Source organism: Anomaloglossus baeobatrachus, unplaced genomic scaffold (assembly GCF_048569485.1).
Source record: "Anomaloglossus baeobatrachus isolate aAnoBae1 unplaced genomic scaffold, aAnoBae1.hap1 Scaffold_289, whole genome shotgun sequence".
In the NCBI taxonomy this organism is placed as follows: Eukaryota; Metazoa; Chordata; class Amphibia; order Anura; family Aromobatidae; genus Anomaloglossus; species Anomaloglossus baeobatrachus.
Genome location: NW_027442345.1, coordinates 237,668 through 258,053, shown reverse-complemented (window position 1 = coordinate 258,053; position 20,386 = coordinate 237,668). Strand labels below are relative to the sequence as shown.

The 20,386-nt window shown below is 53.8% G+C and overlaps 1 protein-coding gene across 1 annotated transcript in view; it reads right to left on the bottom strand.

Annotated features, from left to right (window-relative positions):
* YLPM1 (YLP motif containing 1) overlaps positions 1–20,386 on the bottom strand; it is a 152,274-nt gene that overhangs the window by 29,821 nt on the left and 102,067 nt on the right. Inside the window, exon 15 of the mRNA XM_075332314.1 lies at positions 5,598–5,649. Within this exon, the coding sequence (XP_075188429.1) occupies positions 5,598–5,649 (52 nt within the window). The remainder of the gene's footprint in view (positions 1–5,597; positions 5,650–20,386) is intronic.

Sequence of the window (20,386 nt, the reverse complement as noted above, 5' to 3'; positions counted from 1 at the left end):
ATCTTATAAACCCTGTTCTGCGATATTAGGATCTTATAAACCCGGTTCTGTATTATCAGGATCTTATAAACCCGGTTCTGTATTATCAGGATCTTATAAACCCGGTTCTGTATTATCAGGAGCTTATAAACCCGGTTCTGTATTATTAGGATCTTATAAACTCGGTTCTGTATTATTAGGATCTTATAAACCCGGTTCTGTATTATCAGGATCTTATAAACCCGGTTCTGTATTATCAGGATCTTATAAACCCGGTTCTGTATTATCAGGATCTTATAAACCCGATTCTGCGATATTAGGATCTTATACACCAGATTCTGTGATATTAGAATCTTATACACCAGGTTCTGTATTATCAGGATCTTATACACCTGGTTCTGTATTATCAGGAGCTTATAAACCCGGTTCTGTATTATTAGGATCTTATAAACCCGGTTCTGTATTATCAGGATCTTATAAACCCGGTTCTGTATTATCAGGATCTTATAAACCCGGTTCTGTATTATCAGGATGTTATAAACCCGATTCTGCGATATTAGGATCTTATACACCAGATTCTGTGATATTAGAATCTTATACACCCGGTTCTGTATTATCAGGATCTTATAAACCCGGTTCTGTATTATCAGGAGCTTATAAACCCGGTTCTGTATTATCAGGATCTTATAAACTCGGTTCTGTATTATTAGGATCTTATAAACCCGGTTCTGTATTATCAGGATCTTATAAACCCGGTTCTGTATTATCAGGATCTTATAAATTCTGTTCTTTATTGTTGGACTTTAAGTTAGGCTGTGTGCCCACGCGGCAATGTATCTGTAGATTTTGCCGCGGAAAATTTGTGGATTTATCTGGATTTTCTAGATAAATCCGCAGGTTTCAGCATGTACAGACACTCCCCATGTTATCCTATGGGACATGGGGAGTGCAGTGTCCACGCTGCGGTATGTGCGGCTGCGTCCACGCTGCGGTATGTGCGGCTGCGTCCACGCTGCGGAATGTGCGGCTGCGTCCACGCTGCGGAATGTGCGGCTGCGTCCACGCTGCGGAATGTGCGGCTGCGTCCACGCTGCGGAATGTGCGGCTGCGTCCACGCTGCGGAATGTGCGGCTGCGTCCACGCTGCGGAATGTGCGGCTGCGTCCACGCTGCGGAATGTGCGGCTGCGTCCACGCTGCGGAATGTGCGGCTGCGTCCACGCTGCGGAATGTGCGGCTGCGTCCACGCTGCGGAATGTGCGGCTGCGTCCACGCTGCGGAATGTGCGGCTGCGTCCACGCTGCGGAATGTGCGGCTGCGTCCACGCTGCGGTATGTGCGGCTGCGTCCACGCTGCGGTATGTGCGGCTGCTTCCACGCTGCGGTATGTGCGGCTGCTTCCACGCTGCGGTATGTGCGGCTGCGTCCACGCTGCGGCATGTGCGGCTGCGTCCACGCTGCGGCATGTGCGGCTGCGTCCACGCTGCGGCATGTGCGGCTGCGTCCACGCTGCGGCATGTGCGGCTGCTTCCACGCTGCGGCATGTGCGGCTGCTTCCACGCTGCGGCATGTGCGGCTGCTTCCACGCTGCGGCATGTGCGGCTGCTTCCACGCTGCGGCATGTGCGGCTGCTTCCACGCTGCGGTATGTGCGGCTGCTTCCACGCTGCGGTATGTGCGGCTGCTTCCACGCTGCGGTATGTGCGGCTGCTTCCACGCTGCGGTATGTGCGGCTGCTTCCACGCTGCGGTATGTGCGGCAGCGTCCACGCTGCGGTATGTGCGGCAGCGTCCACGCTGCGGTATGTGCGGCTGCTTCCACGCTGCGGTATGTGCGGCTGCTTCCACGCTGCGGTATGTGCGGCTGCTTCCACGCTGCGGTATGTGCGGCTGCTTCCACGCTGCGGTATGTGCGGCTGCTTCCACGCTGCGGTATGTGCGGCTGCTTCCACGCTGCGGTATGTGCGGCTGCTTCCACGCTGCGGTATGTGCGGCAGCGTCCACGCTGCGGTATGTGCGGCTGCTTCCACGCTGCGGTATGTGCGGCTGCTTCCACGCTGCGGTATGTGCGGCTGCGTTCACGCTGCGGTATCTGCGGCTGCGTTCACGCTGCGGTATCTGCGGCTGCGTCCACGCTGCGGTATCTGCGGCTGCTTCCACGCTGCGGTATGTGCGGCTGCTTCCACGCTGCGGTATGTGCGGCAGCGTCCACGCTGCGGTATGTGCAGCTGCAGAATATACTGCGGATGTCCCGCAGCCACACAACTGCATGTCAATTATTCCTGCGAAAATCTCGGCCCTCCGCTATGGAGATAGAGGCCATGACTTCCGCAGGTAAGTCGCACGAATGTCTGCAGGTTTTCCGCAGATATTTCGATGAATCCTGCAGCTATGTATATCTGCGGAATCCGAGGATCTGCTGCGGGAAACCTGCGGCCGTACATGCAGATATATCCGCAGTTGCGAGCTCCCGTGGGCACATGACCTAAAGGCCCAGTCACACACACAGATAAATCTTTGGCAGATCTGTGGTTGCAGTGAAATCATGGACATATTGTCCCATTTGTACACAGCCACAAACCTGCCACTGATTGTCCACAATTTCACTGCAACCACAGATCTGCCGCAGATTTATCTCTGTGTGTGACGGGGCCTTAAGAGTCTTTTGAATCTCAGAGATAATTAAATGTCAGGATGAACCTTGTTCTCACGGTGGGGAGAGGATCTGATCCGCTGCCGGTTTTGCAGTTTTCCCCCAACACAGAATGGAGCGACCTGTAATTATTATGGGAACTTCAACTGTGACCGAATACAAAAGAAATTGTACTGTATGATTTACAGGGCGGCACGGTGGCTCAGTGGCTAGCACTGCACGGTGGCTAGCACTGCACGGTGGCTCAGTAGCTAGCACTGCACGGTGGCTAGCACTGCACGGTGGCTAGCACTGCACGGTGGCTCAGTAGCTAGCACTGCACGGTGGCTCAGTGGCTAGCACTGCACGGTGGCTCAGTGGCTAGCACTGCACGGTGGCTCAGTGGCTAGCACTGCACGGTGGCTCAGTGGCTAGCACGGCACGGTGGCTCAGTGGCTAGCACGGCACGGTGGCTCAGTGGCTAGCACGGCACGGTGGCTCAGTGGCTAGCACGGCACGGTGGCTCAGTGGCTAGCACGGCACGGTGGCTCAGTGGCTAGCATTGCGGCTTTGCAGCGCTGGGGTCTAGTGTTGAAATCCCATGAAGGACGACACCTGCAAGAGTTTGTATGTTCTCCCCGTGTTTGTGGGTTTCCTTCTGTTTCTTCCCACACTCCAAAAACTGATCGGGGATTAATATTCTGAGCCCCAATGGAGGCAGTGATGCTGCTGTACGGAAAGCGCCGAGCAATCATTAGCGCTGCATAAGTGAGGACTGTTATTATTAGCTTTTATTACATGAAACAAGGGTTTGATACAAGAGGAAAACAGAAGTTAATATTTGGTAGAAACCTTTGTCTGCAGTTACAGAGGTCGGAGGTTTCCGGTGGTTCTTCACCAGGTTTGCACACACTGCAGCAGGGATTCACCGACTCCTCCATACAGATCATCTCCAGATCTTTCAGGTCACTTCTCCATACAGATCCTCTCCAGATTTCTCTGGTCGCTCCACCATACAGATCATCTCCAGATCTTTCAGGTCACTCCTCCATACAGATCATCTCCAGATCTTTCAGGTCACTCCTCCATACAGATCTTCTCCAGATCTTTCAGGTCACTCCTCCATACAGATCTTCTCCAGATCTTTCAGGTCACTCCTCCATACAGATCTTCTCCAGATCTTTCAGGTCACTCCTCCATACAGATCTTCTCCAGATCTTTCAGGTCACTCCTCCAGACAGATCTTCTCCAGATCTTTCAGGTCACTCCTCCAGACAGATCTTCTCCAGATCTTTCAGGTCACTCCTCCATACAGATCTTCTCCAGATCTTTCAGGTCACTCCTCCATACAGATCTTCTCCAGATCTTTCAGATCACTCCTCCATACAGATCTTCTCCAGATCTTTCAGGTCACTCCTCCATACAGATCTTCTCCAGATCTTTCAGGTCACTCCTCCAGACAGATCTTCTCCAGATCTTTCAGGTCACTCCTCCATACAGATCTTCTCCAGATCTTTCAGGTTTCGGGGCTGTTACTGGACAACATTAAGTTTAAGCTCCCTCCATAGATTTTCTCTAGGGGTCAGGTCTGGAAACTGGCTAGGTGACTGCAGGACCTTGAAATGCTTCTCACAGAGCCACCCCTTAGTTGCCCTGTGTTTCGGGTCACTGTCGTGCGGGAAGACCCAGCCACGACCTATCTTAAGATGCTCTTACTGAGGGGAGGAGGCTGTTGGACAAAATCTTGCGATACATGACCCCATCCATCCTCTCTTCAATGCAGTGCAGTTATCCTGTCCCTTTTGCAGAAAAGCCCCCCCCAGTATGATGTTCCCACCCCCACTCTTTATGGTTGGGACGGTGTTCTTGGGGTTCTACTCATCCTCCTTCTTCCAAACACAATAAGTGGAGAGTTGATACTAAAAGTTCTTTATTGGTCTCATCTGAGCACATGACCTTCTCCCATGCCTCCTCTGGATCATCCAGATGGTCACTGGTGAACTACAAACGGGCCTAGACATGTGCTGGTGTGAGCAGGGGGACCTTGCATCCCTGCGGGATTGTAGTCCATGACGGCATAGTGTATTACTAGCGGTAATCTGAGACTGTGGTCCCAGCTCTCAAAGTCATTGACCAGGTCCTCATGTGTAGTTCTGAGCAGATTCCTGACCTTGATCACAATCATCCTTACCTCACGAGGCGAGATCTTGCATGGAACCCCAGACCGAGTAAGACTGACAGTTACCTTGTGTTTCTTCCATTTTTTAATAATTGTGCCAAAAGTTGCCGCCATCTCACCAAGCTGCTTGCCTATTGTCCTGTAGACCATCCCAGCCTTGTGCAGGTCTATAGTTCTGTCCCTGGTTTCCTTAGACAGCTCTTTGGTCTTGGCCATGGTGGAGAGTTTGGAGTGTGATACAGGTAAAGAGATGAAATAGGGGCAAATAATGCAGGTAATGAGCGCAGAGTAGGAGAAAAACACCAGCTCTGTGAGAGCAGAATTCCTGCTGGTCGACCGGTGATCAAATACTTATTTCATGCAATAAAATGCAAATTAATAATTTATAAATCCTACAATGGCATTGTCTGGATTGTATTCTGTGAAGTGAAACCTAAGATACAAATTACAGCCCTCTCCATTCTTTGTAGGGGGAAAACTGCAAAATCAGCAGCGGATCAAATACTTATTTTTCCCATTGTATAACTACAGCCCAACGTGGCAAACTGCGGTGAAAACATTAAAAAAGCATAGGAAGCAATGCAGGTTCTGGAGGAAAGCTGCTGTGGGCTGAAGAGAATGGCCGACGCTGCCTGGGCCGGCCGACGCTGCCTGGGCCGGCCGACGCTGCCTGGGCCGGCCGACGCTGCCTGGGCCGGCCGACACACAAGTGCTCGCTCGGCGCAGTGCGACACAGCAGCGTCAGCCGTGGCCCGTCACAATGAACCTACATACAGATCACCTGCACATTTGTGGCGCTGCCCCGCACTCACCCAGCTTGGCTTCGGAGGTGTCCATCTCCCATTTGCTTTTCGGAAGATATCCCTGTATTGTGGGGAGAAATGTCAGAAGGGTTAAAGTCAAACAGACAAATGGTGCAAGTCAGCAGCGGGCACAGAGGAGCGGCGTCACATCACGCTGCGCACTCCAGAGGCGCCGGCCCTGGGGTTATTACATGACCAGACTCCGTGTACTCCATGTGGATCAGTCGACATAATTGGCCTATTTTAGAAGAGTGCCACCATATTGTGGATGGCAGGACGTGTCAGCGATCAGTACACCGTGCCCTGCAGGGAGTGATGTGGAGAGATTAGTGAGGGAGGGGTGTGCGGCAGTGCCGGCCATAGCCACACTGTAGTGGTAGAGCGGTCACAGCTGCTGCAGCGCATCACTCTGCCTGACTGGAGCAACAATGCAGTGTGACGACGGCCGGCACAACCTTCTCAGCACTCAGGATTAGAAGTGTCCTGTAGTCGAAGCCATGCCGGGGATCACGTCTGGCTGGCAGGTGGTGGGTGGGCTCGTCACAGCGGGCACCTGAGCGTCTGACTAGTTAACCCCTTCCCGGCAAGATTACATGCAGGGTGAGTTCCCTGCATCATGGGCCGCGCGGCCATGGCTGACAGGAGCCGGCATTTGTACTGGAGCAGCGAGTGCTACAATGATACGGCCATCGCCAGCTCCGCTCTCATAAGAAAATAGTCAGAAAAAAACGGTTACAAGAAGCAAACTGAGCAATAAAAAGAAGCAAACTGAGCAATAAAAAAAACAAAAAACCGAGCAATAAAAAAAAAGAAAACCGAGCAATAAAAAAAAAAAACCGAGCAATAAAAAAAAGAAAACCGAGCAATAAAAAAAACAAAAAAAAGAAGGGAATTTTGTTACTTACCGTAAATTCCTTTTCTTCTAGCTCCTATTGGGAGACCCAGACAATTGGGTGTATAGCTACTGCCTCCGGAGGCCACACAAAGCATTACACTAAAAAGTGTAAGGCCCCTCCCCTTCTGGCTATACACCCCCCGTGGGATCACGGGATGCTCAGTTTTAGTGCTAAAGCAAGAAGGAGGAAAGCCAATAACTGGTTTAAACAAATTCACTCCGAGTAACATCGGAGAACTGAAAACCGTTCAACATGAACAACATGTGTACCCGAAAAAACCAAAAATCCCGAAGGACAACAGGGCGGGTGCTGGGTCTCCCAATAGGAGCTAGAAGAAAAGGAATTTACGGTAAGTAACAAAATTCCCTTCTTCTTCGGCGCTCCATTGGGAGACCCAGACAATTGGGACGTCCAAAAGCAGTCCCTGGGTGGGTAAAGAAATACCTCATATTAGAGCTGCAAAGACAGCCCTCCCCTACGGGGAGGCAACTGCCGCCTGCAGGACTCTTCTACCTAGGCTGGCGTCCGCCGAAGCATAGGTATGCACCTGATAATGTTTGGTGAAAGTGTGCAGACTCGACCAGGTAGCTGCCTGGCACACCTGTTGAGCCGTAGCCTGGTGTCGTAATGCCCAGGACGCACCCACGGCTCTGGTTGAGTGGGCCTTTAGCCCTGAAGGAACCGGAAGCCCAGCAGAACGGTAGGCTTCAAGAATTGGTTCTTTGATCCATCGAGCCAGGGTGGCTTTGGAAGCCTGCGACCCTTTGCGCTTACCAGCGACAAGGACAAAGAGTGCATCGCAGCGGCGCAGGGGCGCCGTGCGGGAAATGTAGATTCTGAGTGCTCTCACTAGATCTAACAAATGTAGATCCTTCTCATACCGATGAACTGCATGAGGACAAAAGGAAGGCAAGGAGATATCCTGATTGAGATGAAAAGAGGATACCACCTTAGGGAGAAACTCCTGAATGGGGCGCAGCACTACCTTGTCCTGGTGGAAGACCAGGAAAGGAGCCTTGGATGACAGCGCTGCTAGCTCAGACACTCTCCGAAGAGATGTGATCGCTACTAGAAAAGCCACTTTCTGAGATAGTCGAGAAAGTGAAACATCCCTCAGAGGCTCGAAGGGCGGCTTCTGGAGGGCAACTAGTACCCTGTTCAGATCCCATGGATCTAACGGCCGCTTGTACGGGGGTACGATATGACAAACCCCCTGCAGGAACGTGCGCACCTTAGAAAGTCGTGCTAGACGCTTCTGAAAAAAGACGGATAGCGCCGAGACTTGCCCTTTAAGGGAGCCGAGCGACAAACCTTTCTCTAACCCAGATTGCAGGAAAGAAAGAAAAGTAGGCAATGCAAATGGCCAGGGAGACACTCCCTGAGTCGAGCACCAGGATAAGAATATCTTCCACGTTCTGTGGTAGATCTTAGCCGACGTGGGCTTCCTAGCCTGTCTCATGGTGGCAACGACCCCTTGGGATAATCCTGAAGACGCTAGGATCCAGGACTCAATGGCCACACAGTCAGGTTCAGGGCCGCAGAATTCCGATGGAAAAACGGCCCTTGGGACAGTAAGTCTGGTCGGTCTGGTAGTGCCCACGGTTGGCCGACCGTGAGATGCCACAGATCCGGGTACCACGACCTCCTCGGCCAGTCTGGGGCGACGAGTATGACGCGGCTGCAATCGGATCTGATCTTGCGTAGCACTCTGGGCAAGAGTGCCAGAGGTGGAAACACATAAGGGAGCCGGAACTGCGACCAATCTTGCACCAAGGCGTCTACCGCCAGAGCCCTTTGATCGCGAGACCGCGCCATGAAGGTCGGGACCTTGTTGTTGTGCCGAGACGCCATTAAGTCGACGTCCGGCACCCCCCAGCGGCAACAGATTTCCTGAAACACGTCCGGGTGAAGGGACCACTCCCCTGCGTCCATACCCTGGCGACTGAGGAAGTCTGCTTCCCAGTTTTCCACGCCCGGGATGTGAACCGCGGATATGGTGGATGCTCTGTCCTCTACCCACGTCAGAATCCGCCGGACTTCCTGGAAGGCTTGCCGACTGCGTGTCCCTCCTTGGTGGTTGATGTATGCCACCGCTGTGGAGTTGTCCGACTGAATTCGGATCTGCTTTCCTTCCAGCCACTGTTGGAAGGCTAGTAGGGCTAGATACACTGCCCTGATTTCCAGAACATTGATCTGAAGGGTGGACTCCTGCTGAGTCCACGTACCCTGAGCCCTGTGGTGGAGAAAAACTGCTCCCCACCCTGACAGACTCGCGTCTGTCGTGACCACTGCCCAGGATGGGGGTAGGAAGGATCTTCCCTGTGATAAAGAGGTGGGAAGAAGCCACCACTGCAAAGAGTCCTTGGTCGTCTGGGAAAGGGAGACTTCCCTGTCCAGGGATGTTGACTTCCCGTCCCATTGGCGGAGAATGTCCCACTGAAGTGGGCGCAGATGAAACTGCGCAAACGGGACTGCCTCCATTGCTGCCACCATCTTCCCTAGGAAGTGCATGAGGCGCCTTAAGTGGTGCGACTGACCTTGAAGGAGAGACTGCACCCCTGTCTGTAGTGACCGCTGCTTGTCCAGCGGAAGCTTCACTATCGCTGAGAGAGTATGAAACTCCATGCCAAGATACGTTAGTGATTGGGTCGGTGACAGATTGGACTTTGAAAAGTTGATGATCCACCCGAAAGTCTGGAGAGTCTCCAGCGCAACATTCAGGCTGAGTTGGCATGCCTCTTGAGAGGGTGCTTTGACAAGCAGATCGTCTAAGTACGGGATCACCGAGTGTCCCTGAGAGTGCAAGATTGCTACCACTGCCGCCATGACCTTGGTGAAAACCCGTGGGGCTGTCGCCAGACCAAATGGCAGAGCTACGAATTGAAGATGGTCGTCTCCTATCACGAAACGTAGAAAGCGTTGGTGCTCTGTAGCAATTGGCACGTGGAGATAAGCATCTTTGATGTCTATTGATGCAAGGAAATCTCCTTGAGACATTGAGGCAATGACGGAGCGGAGGGATTCCATCCGGAACCGCCTGGCGTTCACATGCTTGTTGAGCAGTTTTAGGTCCAGAACAGGACGGAATGAGCCGTCCTTTTTTGGCACCACAAAGAGATTGGAGTAAAAACCTTGCCCTTGTTCCTGAAGAGGAACAGGGATCACCACTCCTTCTGCTCTTAGAGAGCCCACCGCCTGCAGAAGGGCATCTGCTCGGTCGGGGTGTGGGGAAGTTCTGAAGAACCGAGGCGGAGGACGAGAACTGAACTCTATCCTGTACCCGTGAGACAAAATGTCTGTTACCCACCGGTCGTTGACCTGTGGCAGCCAAATGTCGCAAAAGCGGGAGAGCCTGCCACCGACCGAGGATGCGGAGGGAGGAGGCCGAAAGTCATGAGGCAGCCGGCTTGGAAGCGGTTCCTCCGGTTGCTTTCTTGGGGCGTGAGTGAGCCCGCCAGGCATCTGAGCTCCTTTGCTCCTTCTGATTCCCTTTGGACGAGGAGAATTGGGGCTTGCCCGAGCCTCGAAAGGACCGAAACCTCGACTGCCACTTCCTCTGTTGAGGTTTGCTTGATCTGGGCTGGGGTAAGGAGGAGTCCTTACCCTTGGACTGTTTAATGATTTCAGCCAATTGCTCACCAAACAGTCTGTCTCCAGATAATGGCAAGCTGGTTAAACATTTCTTGGAAGCAGAATCTGCTTTCCATTCCTTTAACCACAAGGCTCTGCGTAAAACCACAGAGTTGGCGGACGCCATTGAGGTACGACTCGTAGAGTCCAGTATCGCATTGATAGCGTAGGTCGCAAACGCAGACATTTGCGTAGTTAAGGACGCCACTTGCGGCACTGCTGGACGTATGATAGAGTCCACCTGCGCCAGACCAGCGGAAATAGCTTGGAGTGCCCACACGGCCGCGAATGCTGGAGCAAACGACGCGCCGATAGCTTCATAGACAGATTTCAACCAAAGGTCCATCTGTCTGTCATTGGCATCTTTAAGTGAAGCCCCATCCTCCACTGCAACTATGGATCTAGCCGCAAGCCTGGATATTGGGGGATCCACCTTTGGACACTGGGTCCAGCGTTTGACCACGTCAGGGGGAAAAGGATAACGTGTATCCTTAAGACGTTTGGAGAAACGTTTGTCTGGATAAGCATTATGTTTCTGGACTGATTCTCTGAAGTCAGAGTGGTCCAGAAAAGCACTCAATTTACGCTTGGGATACCGGAAATGGAACTTCTCCTGCTGTGCAGCTGCCTCCTCTGCTGAAGGGGCTGGGGGAGAAATATCCAACAGTCTATTGATGGCCGCTATAAGGTCATTTACCATTGCGTCACCATCAGGGGTATCTAGATTGAGAGCGGTGTCAGGATTAGACTCCTGATCACCCACCTCTGTCTCTTCATACAGAGACTCTTCTCGTTGAGACCCTGACCAGTGTGATGACGTCGAGGGTCTTTCCCAGCGAGCCCGCTTAGGCTGCCTGGGACTGTCATCCGAGTCAGAGTCTTCAGCCTGTGATGCCTGGGACCCCCTTGAAGTACGGATTAGTTCCAACTGAGGGGGACCGGGGAGCATAGACACAGCAGTGTCCATGGTCTGAGTAACTGGCCTGGACTGCAAGGTTTCCAGGATTTTTGTCATAGTCACAGCCATCTTATCAGCAAAAGAAGGGAATTTTGTTACTTACCGTAAATTCCTTTTCTTCTAGCTCCTATTGGGAGACCCAGACGATTGGGTGTATAGCTACTGCCTCCGGAGGCCACACAAAGCATTACACTAAAAAGTGTAAGGCCCCTCCCCTTCTGGCTATACACCCCCCGTGGGAACACGGGATGCTCAGTTTTAGTGCTAAAGCAAGAAGGAGGAAAGCCAATAACTGGTTTAAACAAATTCACTCCGAGTAACATCGGAGAACTGAAAACCGTTCAACATGAACAACATGTGTACCTGCAAACAAACCAAAAATCCCGAAGGACAACAGGGCGGGTGCTGGGTCTCCCAATAGGAGCTAGAAGAAAAGGAATTTACGGTAAGTAACAAAATTCCCTTCTTCTTCGGCGCTCCATTGGGAGACCCAGACGATTGGGACGTCCAAAAGCAGTCCCTGGGTGGGTAAAGAAATACCTCATGTTAGAGCTGCAAAGACAGCCCTCCCCTACGGGGAGGCAACTGCCGCCTGCAGGACTCTTCTACCTAGGCTGGCGTCCGCCGAAGCATAGGTATGCACCTGATAATGTTTGGTGAAAGTGTGCAGACTCGACCAGGTAGCTGCCTGGCACACCTGTTGAGCCGTAGCCTGGTGTCGTAATGCCCAGGACGCACCCACAGCTCTGGTTGAGTGGGCCTTTAGCCCTGAAGGAACCGGAAGCCCAGCAGAACGGTAGGCTTCAAGAATCGGTTCTTTGATCCATCGAGCCAGGGTGGCTTTGGAAGCCTGCGACCCTTTGCGCTTACCAGCGACAAGGACAAAGAGTGCATCGGCGCGGCGCAGGGGCGCCGTGCGGGAAATGTAGATTCTGAGTGCTCTCACCAGATCTAACAAATGTAAATCCTTCTCATACCGATGAACTGCATGAGGACAAAAGGAAGGCAAGGAGATATCCTGATTAAAATGAAAAGAGGATACCACTGTCACAAACCACCGGGGGGGTCACTCAGAAATCCCCCGCGCTGGCTACCAGTACGTCACAATCGGGGGGTAACAAGTGGGGGGTCACCCCTCCTTTATACCTCCCGACCGACAGAGCACGTGACGCGCTCTCTAGCGCCCCTCTTATAGTCAGGCCAATTATGGAATTGCCCGACAATAAGCAAGGAGGCCGCTATACTACTTATGCCGATTATTGAAGGGTCCCCGGTGAGAGTAAGGTATATATTCCCCCGACCTCCGCGGGCGGAATATATAAAATCTCCCCGAATCTCACTGGCCTCCCCACAATAATCCTTGGCACAATTCGCTGCCACCAACCGATTTACGGTAACTATTAGCCGAACACACAGACGTGGGATTCAAGATCGAGATAACAGAACAGCCCAAGATTAATTATATAATTTAATCAGCCTAAAGCACACTAGAAACTACAATATATACAATAGGAGATCTACAGAATATACATATGTCAGAGTACAGTTACAGATAAAGCATGGGTTACAAACAGGCATACACAGTTCCAGCAGTTACCTTGTTGCGTCTGGCCACAGGGGGGCGCTGTACCCAGGTTTCTAGGATCCTTCCCACAGATGTTTCCTACACGTGCCCCCAGCGAAAGAACACTGGAAATTGGCCGAAGTAGGGTTATCAACCTGGGCAGATCCAGGTCCCCTCCTACCTTCGTGACCTCAGAGGGAGCACTGCTCCACCCCTGGCTTGAGTTATGGACAATATCCCAACATGGAATATGGGCCATAACTTTGCCTGGGAGCGTCGTAGGCGGACGCCAATGCTCTCATTGTGACAGTTATGAATTTAGCTGCAGAACGAGGGGACTCATGACCTGTCTACGAGTTCCCATATGGCTGATATCACGTTTGGTGTGTTTCCCAATGTCCTACTTCCATAAAAAGGGTGTGCCAGCATCGTCCACATGCGGAGACACCATTGTTATGGTTGCCATATTTATCGGAGATATGGCTTGCGAGATATGAACCATTTTTTACTGGAGTCGTTCTGTCTGGCTATTTCCATAGCCTTGCTAACTAGCTAGCAGCTCCTACTACAGGGTGACGGCAGGGAGTCATCCTGTATCCATTGTCCTAAAGCCACCTAATTTCCATATCACAGGACATGGCCATGGATTTGTTGCTAAACCAGTTGTGTGAAGGGAAGGGGGTAGTGACACCAGGAGAGGGCTTCCTGACATGACTTGAATGTCATGATTTATCGTCATATCTCCGGATTTACCTCACACCTCCCCCCTTTTGAGGGCGCTAGGGGGCAGCACACTCCGGTGTTCCCCCGTGCGCCCGTCCGCGACCTCTCCTTGTCGGGACAGCCCGTCTGCGTTACCGTGGTCACGGCCCCTTTTGTGGCGAATGGTGAAGTTGTATTGCTGGAGCGCAAGGCTCCATCGCAACAATCGCCCATTCGTCCCAGAGACGGTGTGCAACCAGCTGAGGGGATTGTGGTCCGTCTCCACGATGAAGTGGCGCCCGTATAGATAGGGTTGCAGACGCTGCAGGGCCCACACTATGGCCAGGCACTCCTTCTCCATTGTAGAATAGGCCACTTCCCTTGGTAACAGCTTCCTGCTCAGGTACAAGACTGGGTGCTCTTGGCTCGCAGAGTCCACCTGGCTGAGCACCGCACCGAGGCCGAAGTCACTGGCGTCGGTCTGTACTACAAACGGCCGCGTGAAGTCGGCTGCCTGTAGCACGGGCGGGCTGGACAGGGCGTCCTTTAGGGCCCGGAAGGCTGTCTCGCAGTCCACTGTCCAATCGACTGCAGAGGGCAGCTTCTTCTTGGTGAGGTCCGTCAAGGGCTTTGCTAGGCTACTATAGCATGGAACAAACCTCCTATAGTACCCAGCGGTCCCCAAGAAGGACATCACCTGCTTCTTGGTCCTGGGGGTGGGCCAGGATGCGATGGCCTCCACTTTCTCAGGCTCGGGCTTCAGCGTTCCCCCACCTACCCGGTGACCGAGGTACTGGACCTCGCTCATGGCCAGCTGACACTTTCCCGGCTTGATGGTCAAACCTGCCCGGTGGATCCGCCTGAGCACCTGTGCTAGATGCTCTAGGTGGTCCTCCCAGGTGGGACTGAAGACGGCAATGTCATCCAGGTACGCGGCCGCGTACCCTTCAAGTCCCTTGAGCAGGGTGTTGACCATCCGCTGGAAAGTGGCAGGGGCATTCCTCATCCCGAATGGCATCACCGTGGACTCGTACAGTCCAAATGGGGTAATAAAGGCAGAGCGTTCCCTGGCCTTGCGAGTCAGGGGGATCTGCCAATATCCCCGGCTCAGATCCATGATGGTCAGGTACTGAGCCCCGGCCAACTGATCGAGCAGGTCATCGATGCGTGGCATTGGGTACGCATCGGCGACCGTGACCGCATTGAGCCCCCTGTAGTCCACGCAGAACCGAGTGGTTCGGTCCTTCTTAGGGACGAGGACTACAGGCGAGGCCCAAGCGCTGTTGGATGCCTGGATCACCCCCAACTTCAGCATCTCGTCAATCTCCTGGCGCATGTGTTGCTGCACCTCCAGGGAGACCCGATATGCTGAACGCCGGATCGGGGGATGATCCCCAGTGTCCACGTGATGGACAGCCAAGTCGGTCCTTCCGGGCTGGTTGGTAAACAACCCCCGGAAGGGGAGGAGGGTGGCCCACAGCTGGGACTGTTGGTCCTCCAAGAGCTGGTGGCCAACCTCCACATCCTCCATGGATCCGCCTGCCCTAACCTGGGCTAGCATATCCAAGAGGGTTTCCGCTTCTCCCTCCTCGGGCAGGTTGCACACGGGGAGCGCACATGCCTCCCGCTCATGATGTGCCTTCATCATGTTCACATGGAAGGGCTTCCGCCTTCCACGGGCAGGGTCCAGGGTGACCAGGTACGTCACAGGGTTGAGCTGCTGGTACACGAGGTATGGGCCTTCCCAGGCTGCCTGAAGCTTGTCCTGTGGTACGGGGACCAGTACCCACACCTTTTGACCCACTTGGTAGGTCCTCTCACAAGCGTTCTGGTCGTACCAACGCTTCTGATCGGCCTGGGCTTGAGCCATATTGTCGTGTACCAGTTGCGTCAAGGCCTGCATTTTGTCCCGGAAGCGCATGACATACTCGATAACCGACACTCCAGGGGTGGCCAAATCCCCTTCCCAAGCCTCTTTCACCAGAGCCAGGGGGCCCCGCACACGTCGCCCGTACAGGAGCTCAAACGGTGAGAATCCTGTTGAGGCCTGTGGAACCTCCCGGTAAGCAAATAACAGGTGGGGGAGATACCGCTCCCAGTCACGCCCATGGGAGTCGACCAACATCTTAAGCATCTGCTTTAAGGTGCCATTGAACCGCTCGCACAGGCCATTAGTCTGTGGATGGTACGGGCTGGCCACCAGATGTCGCACCTGGACTTGCTTACAGAGGGTCTCCATCAGCTGGGACATGAATTGGGTCCCCCGGTCAGTGAGCATTTCCTGGGGAAAACCCACTCGGGAGAAAATCTCCAGCAATGCGGTGGCCACCTTGTCAGCCCGAATGGACGACAAGGCCACTGCTTCTGGGTACCGGGTGGCATAGTCCACTACCGTCAGTATGAAGCGTTTCCCGGAGCTGCTGGGGATGGCCAGCGGGCCGACCAGATCCACAGCCACCCTCCTGAAAGGCTCATCGATGATTGGCAGAGATACTAGTGGGGCTTTGGGGCGTGGCCCCGCCTTCCCCACTCTCTGACAGGTTTCACACGAACGGCAGTAGGCAGCCACATCGGCCCCCATTTTTGGCCAGTAGAAATGCTGGTTTAACCTGGCCTTGGTCTTAGCGATCCCTAGGTGTCCGGCCATCGGAATCTCATGTGCGATCCGCAACAACTCCGTCCGGAACGGATAGGGTACCACCAACTGTCGGTCCCTGGGCCACGCCTCCGGTGAACCCTGCTGGACCGTGGCCCGGTACAGCCGTCCTTGGTCCCAGACCACTCGCTCCGGGTCCGAGTCCGAGGGAGGCTGTGCCGCCTGCTCCTTAAGAGCTTTCAGGCTGTCGTCAGCTTCTAACGCTGCCTGAAACCCCTGACTAGATGTGGCCAGAATCGACGAGACTGTCACATCTTCAGTCAGTACCCCGGGACCTGTGTCCTGGCCTCCACCTGACTCGGCTGCCACTTGGTCAGAAGGGGAAGAGCTATCGGACCTCCGGGAGGCCCCTTGGCTTCCAGCACTCCCACTGCGGGTGACAGCGGCCACAGCCGCTGCGACCGTGGGTCGTGCCTGCTCCTCCTCCGTTCCTGACCAAGTCGCCGGTTCAGGCAGACCTACCTGGCTTCCTGACACCCCGGTTGTGGGGGAACCATGCACCGAGATCTTACCTGGGAGCACTTCCGCTCCTGGACCGGCCCCAATCTCACCTGCCTGTTCCCCTCCTGCAGCAACAGAACCCCGCTGTGAAATCTCTGGGGACCCCACATTTGCTGTGGTAGCCCCCACCCCACACACTGGTCCTCCCCCTGCAGCACCCTGCTCTCTGCTTATCCCTGCAGAGGGCAACAGATCCCAGCTCACAGGCTGATTACTTGTAGAGGCATTGTCACACCTTTCTCTGACCCCCCCCCCTGTCACAGCTGCAGCTGTGTGTGTGTCTATGGTGTCTGTGCAAGCAGAAATATCAGAGTTCACTCCCTCCTCCCTTACATCATTCATAGATAACACATTAACATTGTCCGGAGGCACGTCAGCACTGGCTGAAGGTTCAGCCTTTGGGGCGGGGCCAAACTGGGAGGTTATTTGCCCCAAATCTGTCCCAAGTAGCACGTTTGCAGGGATCCGATCAGTTACCCCCACCTCCCTCACCCCTCGCCCTGCGCCCCAGTCCACATAAATGTCAGCAACAGGCAGCGCCGGGTCAATGCCTCCAATCCCGGAGACAGCGAGGGTTTTTCCCGGGATCAAGTCTTGGGGGGACACCATCTCAGGCCGCACCAGAGTCACCTCCGAGGCGCTGTCTCGCAGTCCTATGGTCACAGACCGGCCGACGGTGACAGGTTGGAAGCTGTCCAGGGACCTACCACCACCCCCACCCACACAATACACCTTGGGTGGCCCTTGGGATGGGGACGGAGCCGGGGCCTTGGGACGCTGAGGGCACATGGCCTTGAAGTGTCCAGGTAGGTTGCACTGGTGGCACCGTCTTGGTTCCGCCACGGGCCTGGAGAGGGGAGTTGAGGGGGACACCCCCTGCAGTCTAGGGGCAGGTGGGGCAGTCGCAGAATTCATCTTACCCCCTCTCCAGGTGCTGCTGGTGGCCGCTCTCCTGGCCTCAGGGGCCCGGTTGTTGGTGTAGTCATCGGCAAGGGCAGCTGTAGCCGTGGACCCCTTTGGCTTCTGGTCTCGGATGAACTGGCGGAGATCCTCAGGGCAGTTCCACAAGAGTTGCTCCGTGATGAACAAGTCCAGGATCTCCGGTCCGGTGGAAAGCTGCAGGCCTTGGGTCCAGTGGTCGGCAGCTCGGGCAAGTGCCCGCCGGTGGTCAGCCCAGGAGTCCTTTGGTCCCTTCTGTAGGCTCCGGAACTTCTTGCGGTAGGACTCCGGGGTGAGGTTGTACTGTTGGATCAGGGCCCGCTTGATGGTGTCGTAGCCCTGATCTGCCTCAGCAGGCAAGTCCCCAAGGATATCCAGGGCCTTACCCCTTAAACGGGGGGTCAGGTATTTGGCCCACTGGTCCTTGTTCAGATGGTGCTGCAAGCAAGTCCGTTCAAAAGCAGTTAAGAAAGAGTCCAAGTCTCCATCCTTCTCCAGCACTGGGAAGTCCTCAACACGGACCTTTGGAAGTTTGGTGTCTTGAAGGTCACGTGTGGCTGATGAGGGCCGGAGCTGAGCTAGCTGCAGCTGGTAGTCACGCTCTGCCTGGCGCTCTTCACGCGCTGCCTGCCGCTCCGCAGCCTCAGCCTCACGCGCTGCTTGCCGCTCTGCCCTGCGCTCTGCCAGGAGTCCCTTGTAGCCCTCCTGGTCTCCAGCCTGGAGAAGGGCCATAGCCATTTGAAGAAGGCTATCCGAGCCTCCCAGGCTCGGTGGAATGGCACGTGGTGATCTGCGGCCCGCTGCGGAGCCTGGTGATTCACTGTCCATTGCAGAGCGGAGGGCTGGCATCTGGCTCGTTGAGGACCCTTGGGTGAGCTGCTCCTCATCTTGTCCATAATTGCCAGCTTGTGCGCTGTCCTCTGCAGAACGGTTTTCTGGCGTCGAGCTCCTGGAGGACTCGTGGGCAACCTCCTCATTACTGCCCACAGCACCGTCCTCCCTCTCTTCGGCTCCTGCCTTAGCATTGGCCAGTTGCATAGCTCTGCTCCTGGTGCCATCAGCCATTCTTGCAGACTTTTGGTCACTGACCCAGAACTGACACCTGATGCCTCCACACACCTTACAGTATCTGCACTCTGACACTCTAGTGTTGAGCTAGTCTGAAGACCCCAGCAGCCACAGCTGCTGCAGGCAGTCTTTAGTGTCTGGGAGTATGGGTCTCACACTCACACACACTATTATCTCGATCCCACCGCTATGCCACCAATATGTCACAAACCACCGGGGGGGTCACTCAGAAATCCCCCGCGCTGGCTACCAGTACGTCACAATCGGGGGGTAACAAGTGGGGGGTCACCCCTCCTTTATACCTCCCGACCGACAGAGCACGTGACGCGCTCTCTAGCGCCCCTCTTATAGTCAGGCCAATTATGGAATTGCCCGACAATAAGCAAGGAGGCCGCTATACTACTTATGCCGATTATTGAAGGGTCCCCGGTGAGAGTAAGGTATATATTCCCCCGACCTCCGCGGGCGGAATATATAAAATCTCCCCGAATCTCACTGGCCTCCCCACAATAATCCTTGGCACAATTCGCTGCCACCAACCGATTTACGGTAACTATTAGCCGAACACACAGACGTGGGATTCAAGATCGAGATAACAGAACAGCCCAAGATTAATTATATAATTTAATCAGCCTAAAGCACACTAGAAACTACAATATATACAATAGGAGATCTACAGAATATACATATGTCAGAGTACAGTTACAGATAAAGCATGGGTTACAAACAGGCATACACAGTTCCAGCAGTTACCTTGTTGCGTCTGGCCACAGGGGGGCGCTGTACCCAGGTTTCTAGGATCCTTCCCACAGATGTTTCCTACACGTGCCCCCAGCGAAAGAACACTGGAAATTGGCCGAAGTAGGGTTATCAACCTGGGCAGATCCAGGTCCCCTCCTACCTTCGTGACCTCAGAGGGAGCACTGCTCCACCCCTGGCTTGAGTTATGGACAATATCCCAACATGGAATATGGGCCATAACTTTGCCTGGGAGCGTCGTAGGCGGACGCCAATGCTCTCATTGTGACAGTTATGAATTTAGCTGCAGAACGAGGGGACTCATGACCTGTCTACGAGTTCCCATATGGCTGATATCACGTTTGGTGTGTTTCCCAATGTCCTACTTCCATAAAAAGGGTGTGCCAGCATCGTCCACATGCGGAGACACCATTGTTATGGTTGCCATATTTATCGGAGATATGGCTTGCGAGATATGAACCATTTTTTACTGGAGTCGTTCTGTCTGGCTATTTCCATAGCCTTGCTAACTAGCTAGCAGCTCCTACTACAGGGTGACGGCAGGGAGTCATCCTGTATCCATTGTCCTAAAGCCACCTAATTTCCATATCACAGGACATGGCCATGGATTTGTTGCTAAACCAGTTGTGTGAAGGGAAGGGGGTAGTGACACCAGGAGAGGGCTTCCTGACATGACTTGAATGTCATGATTTATCGTCATATCTCCGGATTTACCTCACAACCACCTTAGGGAGAAACTCCTGAATGGGGCGCAGCACTACCTTGTCCTGGTGGAAGACCAGGAAAGGAGCCTTGGATGACAGTGCTGCTAGCTCAGACACTCTCCGAAGAGATGTGATCGCTACCAGAAAAGCCACTTTCTGTGATAGTCGAGAAAGTGAAACATCTCTCAGAGGCTCGAAGGGCGGCTTCTGGAGGGCAACTAGTACCCTGTTCAGATCCCATGGATCTAACGGCCGCTTGTACGGGGGTACGATATGACAAACCCCCTGCAGGAACGTGCGCACCTTAGAAAGTCGTGCTAGACGCTTCTGAAAAAAGACGGATAGCGCCGAGACTTGCCCTTTAAGGGAGCCGAGCGACAAACCTTTTTCTAACCCAGATTGCAGGAAAGAAAGAAAAGTA